General features: G+C 44.2%; 1 protein-coding gene across 4 annotated transcripts in view; it reads left to right on the top strand.

Annotated features, from left to right (window-relative positions):
• Nucleotides 1-321: 321 nt before the first annotated feature.
• Nucleotides 322-11,177, top strand: part of DOCK9 (dedicator of cytokinesis 9) — a 128,813-nt gene continuing 117,957 nt past the window's right edge. For 2 of the 4 annotated variants that reach the window (XM_056328226.1, XM_056328221.1), the window contains exon 1: nt 322-787. In XM_056328226.1, the coding sequence (XP_056184201.1) occupies nt 674-787 (114 nt within the window). In that variant the 5' untranslated portion in view covers nt 322-673. The remainder of the gene's footprint in view (nt 788-11,177) is intronic. The other 2 variants (XM_056328229.1, XM_056328223.1) reach the window with 1 other exon arrangement.

The raw sequence follows: 11,177 nt of genomic DNA, 5'->3' as shown, positions 1-11,177 counted from the left end.
GAGGCGGCGATCACTGCTCCGGGCCGCGCTTTACCGGCGACTGGCATCGCTCGGGGCCGAACGGAGCCGCGCTCACCGCCGCGCCCCGGGGGACCCGAGAGGAGCACGGCGCTCCGCTGCCACCGCAGGGCCTGCTGCTGCCGCTGCCACCGCCACCCCCAGGACGCTGCCGCGGCCGCCGCCGCCGCTGCCACCGCCTGCTCCAGCCCGCCCCGGCGGGGGCGGGGCCTGCCCGGCAAGGGCGGGAACTTCCGGCTCCAGCCGACCCCACCCCTCACCTTGGCCGGTGCGCGCTAAGCCAATGAGGGTGGGGAGTCGCGGCCGGGCAGGTAACCGGGCGCCCAATCGGAAAGGCGCCGCGGGAACAGGTAGGGGCGGGGCCTCGGCGTGCCGCGCGCGCGGCCCCGCCCCTGCGCACCGCTCGCGGCCGCGCCAATCGGCCTCCGCGGCGGCGCCCCGCTCCCCCCGCCCGGCGGCGCGCGGCTGTGCGTGGAGGTTGGGGGCGCGGCGCGCGCCGGCTCCGCGGGGAGGGGCTACCTGCCCGGAGCGGCACCGGCTGCGGCGCCCGCCGGCGGGGCTCGCCCCCTGCCCGCCCCCCGCCGCCTGAGGGGCCGCCCGGCGGCCGGGCCGTGAGGGCAGCGGGCGGCTCGGGCCGAGAGGCGCGGAGGCAGCCATGGCACTGGTGGCCCCGGAGACTCGGAAGTTCACGCGGGCGCTGAGCAAGCCCGGCACGGCGGCCGAGCTGCGGCAGAGCGTCTCCGAGGTGGTGCGCGGCTCCGTCCTGCTGGTGAGCACGGGGGCGGCCTGCCGGGGGCCCCGGCGGGGCTGCGGCCGCGGGGAGCCTCCGCCGGGGCCTCTCGGGGCTGCGGGGGGGGGCGCGGGCGCACGGCAGGCGGCGGCCCTGCGGGAGGAGACGGGCCCTTTGATCCCTCCCGGGCTGTCACGGCGGCGGGGGGAGAAGCGGCGCGGCTCCTCGCCCGCCCGTGAGGCAGCGGCGGTGCGGGCGGGGTGAGGTGCGGGTGCAGCCGCAGCCGCGGGCGGGGCGGGGACGCTCCCAGCGGCAGCGGCGCGGCGGGCGCCATGGGATGCGGCGCCCGGCGGGCACGGTGGGGCGCTCCCGCCCGCACTCCCCGCCGCAAACTTCTGCTCGCCGTGAGGCGGCGCGGGACGGCCCGCGGCGGTGCGGGAGGCGGCGGGCCCCGCCGGAGGCCGGGCGGAGGGGCCTGCGCGCCGCCCTCCAGGATCCTCCACCTGTGGAGCGGGTGCAGCTGGCGCTCGGCCCTGCTGGGCTGGAGCGCTTTCGTGCCTGTGTGGAAAGAGTGGTGCGAAAGTGGTTTTTCCTCTTACGACTGCCTGCTCGCTTTACAGCCAAACCGCCGTTCGCGTTGTGTCGTGCAGAGCGAGGGATGAGTGCTGGCCGGTGTGGCAGGAATGTTTTAATAGTTGTCCCTGCTGTCCGCATTGTGCTAGCGCGTGGTTGCTGTTCTTGCCAGTTCATGATCGGGTGCCTTGATTTAATTTAAACTGCTGAAAGTAAATTTGCGTGGAGGTGTTAGATGGTGAACTGGGGACGGAGGGAGGGAGGAAGGGATGGGTTTTTTGGCCTGGCTGTACCCAGGTGACGACATCTTAAACAGCCTCGGCAAGATTTTTCAGAGCTTGTCACCTGGGGCTCTTATTCATGCTATGCATTTGTCTTCCATGTGGTTTTGTTATCTCCAAGGGGAACGTTTCAATAAGCACTTAACTCTGTGCAGGTTCAGTTTTTGGTGCTGGGGTTCGTGAAAGCTAATCTGTCATTTGTTTTTCACTCATGCCTCACACTTCAGTAAGCGTGGTCTCGTCTAGCTTCTTTAAACTGCTTGTCAGAACAGCGTTGTCACTGCGATGTGTTGAGAGTAACAAATGCTGTAGCTGTAATTCAGAAATTAATACCTTTAATAAATCAATGCCTCTAAAATTAATTTACTCTTTATTTAACTGTAGATCATGGGGTACATAAGACCTAATATGCATAGGTCAGGGTCCACCTTAATGCTAACAGCTTTCCACAAGACGCTATATACATGTAATAAGCATCCAATACATGTTAATGCTTCTCCAGGGATGAACTCTTTCCTGAGAAGAGTGGAAGAAGGAGATAGATTTCTAAAGATATTTTTCATACTGAGTGAACATGAAATGGATTTAGTTTTTTTCATGACATAAAGAAATGTTTCTTTTGCAGTAATTGGCAAGCCTGCCTGCCCACAAACACCCCCCTCCCCCCGCCCCCCCCTTGCCCTGAAGTTGTTTAGTTCGCTTATGGCTAGTGTCAATGAGATGAGTTGGAAAATAATTATGAAATTCCTTAATTCATTCAGGTTGACCAAATACATAATAGGATGGCATTCACAAACATTTCAAGTATTTTTGCCACAACAGCATATTCTGCAGAATTTTAAGGAGGTGAAAGAAGTGATGGTGTGAAGTGGTGTACTGGCTCAGTCTTATTCTGGATAAGGTCTTCCATCACTGTTTTAGAAAGCAAAACTAGTGGTTTACTATTTGTGGCAATTTAGCATTCATGTCAGGTTGATCATTCTCTGTTAGCTTCAGGCATGGAGCAAAATCCCCATCTGTCTCCCATACAGTCTTGGGCTGAAGTTCACCTTCTTGTTTTAGCCATAGTTTGCCTCTGCTGTGAAGTCTTTCCTACTGTCATAAATGCTGTGCATTTTATCACTCATCTCCTATGTTCCTGCTCACAAACTGTTTAAATCATGAAACAGGAGGCTAGTGATTGCAGGTTTACCTTTGCCTTCTTACCTTTTCTTCCTCCTTTGAATGTACTGTAACTCTTTTGTTGAGCATTGTGATGTTTGGAATGAAATTGTGGTGTGGGTGGTTTTTTTTTTTCCTTTTCTTCCTTAAAAGGAGTTTAGGTGGGATAGTATTTTTCTTTACTTTAAAAGCCAAAAAAAATATTTACTTCTGTAAGTTTGACTGATTGACCTGTTTCTTAGCTGTTGGTGTTTCTGGCTTTTATTATCTGAAAAATCTCTTAGGCTGACCTGGTGAACATAGATTCTTACCATTATTATAGTAGTTGTGCAATACTCCATGCAGATGTGTGGCTTTAAAGAAAAGAAGACCTGTTTTCTTTCCTAAGCTACCTCTCAAAGCTCTTTGATAGAGCACTTCCTCAGGATTTTTGAACTGGGTCATCAGCAAGATGTCTTGGGTAAAACATTTTTCAGCATTGGTAACTAATGTGATCTTACTGTGGTCACTTGCTTGTGAGCAAATGCTGAAATTTTCCAATACTGAAGAAGTACTGGTGCTGTTTTCCATTATCTAGGCTTGCAGTGTAGAATCTGGAGGTAGGAAAGAATGAATTCAAACTAGCAGTTCTTGGTGGGGGATCTGTCCGGATACGTACAACCAAAAATCACTTCTGACGGCACAGCTCCGCAGCAGAATGTAGTGAGCAAATCATCCAGTTGTTTCTTGCAGTAGCAGGTAAAAGTGAACTGCTAATACCTCTGCGGTTGTGTAGATTCTTTAACTTGCTATTGTGGCTACTGTTTAACAGTTCCATCCATTTTTACCATAGACAATGTGTTGCTAGACTTTTTTTTTTTTAAAAAAAGCAGCATTTCCCAATTTCATTTAGGTTTATTAGGTCACATTCCTAAAATACACTTTTCTTTTCTGCTTTATAAATGTTCATACTGATGGAAGAGGACTGAAAACAGCATGTCAATAGAATAACATGGTATACCTTCAACTTTCAGATTGCTGTTCATTGGAACTAAAACTCGGAGATTTTCAGCCAACTGACAGACTAGCTTAGCTGAGTAGTAAACAAACATTAAGCAGATGTGGTTGGCCAAGCTAGTTTTCATCACAGAATGAAGCAAGCTACCTTGTCAGCATTTGACATCTCATATGTTCTTCTTGTTAGATTTAGTTTGCTGAACCAATACATACAGTTTGGTTGGCTGAACTGAAAACTTCGTATTTGGCAATCAGCTTTTCAATGGGGTATAAGGCACATAGTATTGATTATTTGGGTTTAATTCTTGTTGTATTTTGCTTGACAGTAGCATCCTTGCTGAATATCATTTGACTTCAGATATGAGTTAATGTGGTGCCTCTGGCTGTCCAAATACATTTATGTCTGGGGAGGAAGACTTATGGGGATAAGTCTGTCTCTTAAGCCAGCAATCTTACCAAGAGCGGTTTTCAATGCAGTTTTATTATTGTGCATAATTGGAAGTGGTCTCTTTAAGTGGTGATGAGTTACACTAAGCATGTTGCATACAGATCAGTAGGACTTCAGGAAGTGTTTGTGTTGTCTTGCTCAATGATATGTTAATGATAAATTGTCTCAGTGACAAAACAATGCTTTCTGCCATTTATTAAATTAAGCTGATGCTTAAAGACAGTAAGCTAATAATTAAGAGAATGTTTGGCATACCAGATTTGATCTGCTTTTGCCTACCTGTTAATAAAATACCCATATCAAATATGCAGATAATGAAAATGTTTGAATATACCAACTAACACAGCAAAAGTTGTCTCCCCTATGCTGAAATTAATGTTGTACAGAAGAAACTTGAGATATGGGAAAACGGGATGAAATCTGAGTGATCCCCAGATTGTTCTGTGCAATTCTCCTTTTTGATTTGGACATATAAAATAGGTTTAAGTATTTGAAGGCTGAAATAATCGTATCTTCATACAGTCTTGGGCTTTATATGTTAACTTCAGGTACCTGGTAGAGATCTTGAGTTCTAAAGCTCTTGCAGAATTTCATTATTTCAGATGTGGAGCGAAATCGGTATATCATAAAGGCAGTGCTTGGATCTCCTAAGAAGTCTTTGATCTTGAAATCACTAGTGTTCTTTCTTTTTTTAAAGAAGACTTAGTCTTGATTTTGGGGCATAATGTCAACTTTGTCTTTCCAGTCCTGATCTCTGCTTTCTGTGAATCTCAACTGCATAAAAAAAGATAGCTCGGTGCACTTTGCTATATTATTACAATGTTTTTAACATAGGGTTTTCCCAAGAATACAGTTACTGGGAGGATTATGTAGTATTCATTTTGGTTTGGTATTTTCCTTTCTGATTTGTCTATCCTTTCATGTGCCCTGTGCACAGAGGGCTTGTATGCTTTTCTGCAAAGCGGCTTTTCTGTGTACAATGAATGGAGTATTTGGAACCTCATTAATTCTGAGATTTCAGTTGCAGTGTTTGTGTAGAAAGAGATAGTTGATGGCTTGCTTTAGGGAAGTAGGAATTCAGAAGTGGTACATAATGCTGAAGAGATGAGGGAGGACTGGGATCTTTTAGAGCTGATAGGTACAGAAGAGCTGGGAACATGGACAAAGCTTGAGCTTTCTGTATATGGAACGTGAAGTTGTATATGTAAGGAATTTGGAAGAAGCAAATTGTTATGAATGGATGAGTGAAAGCAGGTGGAAACTGACAGGATTTTAAAGGAAAAGGGCTCATTAAAGTCTCATTGCTGACAATGAGCATCATCCTAACACATTTCATCTTGGAAGAACTCTGTGTGAATGGTAATGCTTATGGAGTTGCTCTCTGAACTGTTGAACTTAATCTTTACCTGAGGGGAAAAAACCTGATAGTCAGTCCTGAAGTTATTTTAGTTTAGGGCATGTACTGCTTACCTTTCCTAAAGGAGATAAAATTTGACACACAATATGATCTTTTTGATAAAGGTGCTAATTTTATTTTAGCAAAGGGCATGTAAAAATCTCTTTGGATACAAAATACTAGTAAGAAAACTATTTCTTCAACCCTGATACTGCTAAGAAGACTAAGTGGGTGTGATAGGCATTTCTGTGGTTGTGAAGGTTCAGAGGCTGGACTATAGTACTGAAGTTTCTGTTAGTAAATACCATTAAATGTATTTGAATTTTAAATGTAGGTAAGCTTCTTGTTCAGAAAGGGAATTTGAGGGGAAAAATATAGACAGATGAATTTCTGTGTTAACAGAAATATATTTAACCATTCAACAGCATTAGAGCATTCTTGTTAGCTGCACCTTATTTCTTTATAATTTTCCTGAACTTTTTCTGTCCTGCTAGATCAGGATACTTACGTTTGAAACAGAAGAGTAAGTGCTTTAAAAGTAGTTGTTCCTAATACAGCAAATGTCAGATGTAGGGTGATGCTGTACTGGGTTTTCAGTCTATGGTGGCAGCAACTCTCATGCAGCATGGAATACCACAGCATACCTTCTCTTTCCTGTCCTTCTCCTCATGCCCTTTAATACACAGTCAGGATCACGTATTTGTATATTCATGGAAGTAGAACTCATTACGCCTGAATTTAAACTTGGGAATTTCATGACACTATTTTTTTCCCGTATTGAAGGTCTTGCACGATAAACTTAAAACTGTATATCCCACTTGACGTCATTTGGTTATGCTGCATCGTGTTGCTAGGCAAATGTTTCAAAAGGGTTTGTAATTACGCATTTTGAAAACTAGACCTTTAATGTCAACTGTTTTTTCTGTTGCATAGGTGTAGATGTACGTGTTACTTTTAACCATATATGGTGCCTGAGATTAGATAGCCATCAGATATATATGCATGTATATGCAAGCTCAAAAATTTGTGAATTTGGCGGTTTATTTATGTATATAATACATATATAGTAATATAAGTATGACAAATATATGTATATATGATAAAAATATAAAACATATATGTGTATTTTTGAGGTAGCTTTAAGATTCTGCCAAATTCATGCATGCTTGCTTTAAAAATAGTAAAGAAAAATTACTGGTAAGTCATTGAAGCCAATGAGGGGAGTTCAGGACCTTGTTTTTGTTCTCCTGAGAAATGTTATTGTCTATCTTGCTTTTATTAAATAATTTCTGTAACTGTTAGAGGTGATTTGTTACCAGTGGCTCTTTATGGAGATAAAGAAAAGGTGTAACGTCTTTGGTGCTGGTGTCCAGGAAGCTCTTAGACCTGAAATTCCTGATGGCGATTGAAGAACTTACTAATACAGTGACCTGAAAAAATATTATATACTAAAAATTTACATAAAACTTCCTTCTTTAGCTAGTGCTTATTTTTAATTTTGAGGTTGAATGATGTCAAGTACTTCACTTGATTTAGATACTGAAGGCAAAATTCCTTCATCTGGAAGAGGGTAAAGGCAAATTCATTTTCCCTCACCCCCCATACATTGTCTGTGTCCATGAAAAGCATTAATAATGCAAGGCAGAGAAGGCATAAAGTTGCACAAGTAGTCCATGTGTTACACAATGGCTTTCTCATTGAAATATTTTTGAAATAATTTATGTCTAAAGATGAGAAGGTACTCCAATAATTCTGACAGTGTAACTTATTTTAGACCTTAATTTAGAAGATAGATAGGTTTATGAAAGGAGGCTTACATTCTGCCTTATTCCACAGGCATATCTTAAATTTAATAATCTATGAATTAGTAGGAGGTATCACATCATGAGAAAGCTATGGGATTTTTTTAAAAAAATATTCTTCTGTAAGGGTCCTTAAATGTTTTTTTTGCATGAGAATGAAAGTGAGCATATATTATCTCAAAATGGAGACTTTCTGTAATATTAAAACCCCAATAAATTAACAGGCCTTAAAACCCAACCTGGTTAATGTTATGGACAAGATTTCTTGTCCCAAATAAGGGCCAGAATTTCACTGGTACAATGGACTCTGCCTTGGGAAAATGCTTACTAGGTTGTCTAAAGTCTTAGAAACTTCAGCAGAATCTCTGAAGGGATTTTTATGAAGAAAAACTGTTATGGAGCAGAAGTTTGGCAAGAGGAATCCAACCTCTGTAGGTGAGGTTGTCTTCTGTGAAACTCTTATTGTGACCAGTTGAGAAAAATAGCAGTTTTGCTGCAGAAACATTAAGAAAATAAAAATCTTAATCTGACTGCAGGGGTGGGAGGTAGGACTCTTTTTGGTGTAAAGACGAATTACTGTGTCTGCTGGAACAGTTTGTCAACTCCTCATATGTGCCAAATGAATCAGATATGAGAGGAGGAATGGGGAATCCAGATACTGTCTTCTGCATTCTCCTGCTGTGTCCAGAGGTTGCTGCATGGTTTGGAGACTCAGGCAGTTCAAGTGAGGAAAAATGAGAAGGGAAAGAAGAAATCAGGAGCCTTTGTTGAAAACTCTGTCTGGATCTAGCATGTCAAACTGGTGAAACTAACTACTCCATTCTGGGAGTAGTGCTCTGTTTAAGGTAGTGGTGTTGCCTTGGGGCTGCTGGTGAGTATCCGGAATAATAATAAAAAAGCATCAGGAAAGATCTTTCCAAGGGATGTGGTGCCAAGGGGTGCTGTGGTTCTCTCACACAATCACAGGATGACTGGTGTTGGAAGGGACTTCTGGAGGTCATTTGGTCCAACCCTGTGCTCAAGCTGGGCTGCCTAGAGCTGTTTGCCCAGGGCTGTGTCCAGGTGGCTTTTGAGTATTGCCAAGGATGGAGACTCTGCCACCGCCTTGGGCAACCTGGTCACCCTCACAGTGACAAATTATTTCCTGATGTTCAGAGGGAACCTCCCGTGTTTCAGTTTGGGCCCATTGCCACTGGTCCTGTCACTGGGCACCACTGAGCAGAGCCTGGCTCTGTCCTCTTTGCACCCTCCCTGCAGGTATTTATGTACGTTGATGAGAACCCCCTGAGCCCTCTCTTCTCCAGGCTGAACAGTCCCAGCTCCCTCAGCCTCTCCTCGTAGGAGGGATGCTCCAGCCCTTTCATCATCTTTGTGGCCCATTGCTGGACTTTCCAGTATGTCCATGGCTCTCTTGTGCAGAGGAGCCTGGAACTGGACTCTTCTGTGTATTTGTTCTGTAAGGTGTCAGCAGGCCGAGGAAGGCAATTCTCTCCCCTCTGCTCTGCTCTTTTCAGACCCCACCTGGAGTACTGCATTCAGATCTGGGGGCCCCAACACAAGAAGGACGTGGACCTGTTGGAGTGAGTCTAGAGGAGGGCCACGAAGATGGTCAGGGGCTGGAACACCTCTGCTATGAAGGCAGGCTGAGACAGTTGGGGTTGTTCAGCCTGGAGAAGAGAAGGTGCTGGGGAGATCCTATAGCAGCCTTCTAGTACCTAAAGGGGGCCTACAGGAAAGCTGGAGAGGGACTTTTTACAAGGGCTTGTAGTGATAGGGCAAGGGCGAATGGCTTGAAACTGACAGAGGGTAGATTTAGGTTAGATGTTAGGAAGAGATTCTTTACTGTGAGGGTGGTGAGGCACTGGAACAGGTTGCCTGGAGAAGTTGTGGATGCCCCATCCTCATGGTTGGATGGGGCTTTGAGCACCCTGGTCTAGTGGAAGGTGTCCCTGCCCATGGCAGGGCGTTGGAACTAGGTGATCTTTAAAGTCCCTCCCAATCCAAACCATTCTATGATTCTAAGGTGTTAGTTTGCTTTTAAGAATGGAGTAATCTGAGCTCTGTGTGCTGAGGAGGCAAGGAAGTTGCAAGCTGGTTCAGACTGGAGTACTTGTTGGTGTCAGTGTAAATCACAGCCTTATCTGTAATTCTAGTTTTAAGCCTCTGGGCCCAGGCTGAGCTTTTATTTGGGACCCTCTCTGAATAAAAAGGCCTGTTTCCATTAGAGGACCAGCTAGAATTTCTTTCTGCTCACCAGCTGAAGGAAAGGATATCAGGTAGTTTAAGAAGGAAATTTGTTATTCAGTTCTTGGAATTGTTGTGTCTAAAAAGAACATGAAAATTCTGGATCATTGTTCTATCTTGAGACAATGAGGAGGAAGAAATAAGTCAGTTGAGGCAGAACATTGTTTGAAAAATCTGATTCGCAGCAGTTCTGTGGAAAGGTTACATTTAAAGTAGACCTTGTTCTGCACAATATTGTCAATGCCAGTAATTCTGGGAGAAATGTCAACTTTGTAATTCTGAGCAAATCAGGAAACATGGTTTAGAATGGCTTTTTTTTTTCTTCTACCTGCTTCTGTAGCACTCTTGCAAAGTTTCTTCTAGTGATGATTCTGGGAAAGAATACTAGAAATTAATAAATGTGGGACACTAAATCAACAAAACCATTCACTTGTGACAATTTTGAACATGATGCCTTACTCTTCTAAACTTGTTTGAAATTTTCAGGGATGAATAATTTGTGCATAATCAATGTTATATCCCTACAAGTTGACATAAAACAGTCCCTTTTGAAGTTTCTTCTAAGAAACAATTAATGCAGTGGGGATATCAAGTGACCTCACATAAAATTAACTAAGCAACAAAACCATTTTAAAACACAACTCCCCCACACACCGCCCCCGCCCCCAAACAAGAAAACCAACCCTACCCCCTGCTCCTGCAATAATGAAAAAAAAAAAAAAAAAAAGAGAGGAAAAAAAAAAAAGTGAAGACTTAAGTTTAGTAACAACAAAGCTGAGGAGGAGTAATGCTTATCTAGGTCTGCTAGAATACAGGGAAGTGCGTAATATAGGTCCATCAGTGTAAATAAAGAATTTTTAGCTGCTGCTTTGTGTACTTCTGGTTGCTTTTTGATACTCAGGTGTAGCTATTGACTTAATAGGAGATGGCATGTTGACAGATACTGATCTAGATTTTGAAATTTGAGGTACAGACTAAGCTGCTTTTAGTACTTTCAGGTACTCTATGGGTGGGAAGGAGTTATCTCGTGAATTTAGAGATAAGACAGGGGTTTATATTTTTACTACTATAAAATTAATCCCTCAACAAAGAGTGACTGCCCATTATGCCCAGCATGGATAATGCTTGTATAATTTTAAGTAGAGAAAGCATTTAAATATCTGGTTACATCAGTGCAGGATGTAATACATTGCAATTTTTGTGTTATCATAAGTGAAATGTAGTTGATTTCAGGAGTCTGGAGTTCAGTGTACCAGAGCAGACATTTAATTTAGTTTCAGCTTGCAAGTTCAGAGCCTCCACTGCCCTTGGATGTTTGTATTTTGACATTAGGATACATGATCTTGCTATCTTATTGATTACCCAAGGCACATAGCTGCCCTTCATATGCTGAAAGAAGTACTGAAACATGAATAAGAATAATAAAGTTCTACAGAAAGAACTGGGTGTTTTCAGTAGGAAGAGGCAATGGCTAGTAAGCTAGCTCTCCATCTCATTTTAATAGGTTTGTGAAAATGTCAAATGGATC

Source organism: Falco biarmicus, chromosome 2 (assembly GCF_023638135.1).
Source record: "Falco biarmicus isolate bFalBia1 chromosome 2, bFalBia1.pri, whole genome shotgun sequence".
NCBI classification, from domain to species: domain Eukaryota; kingdom Metazoa; phylum Chordata; class Aves; order Falconiformes; family Falconidae; genus Falco; species Falco biarmicus.
This window is presented reverse-complemented; position numbering and strand designations above follow the sequence as displayed.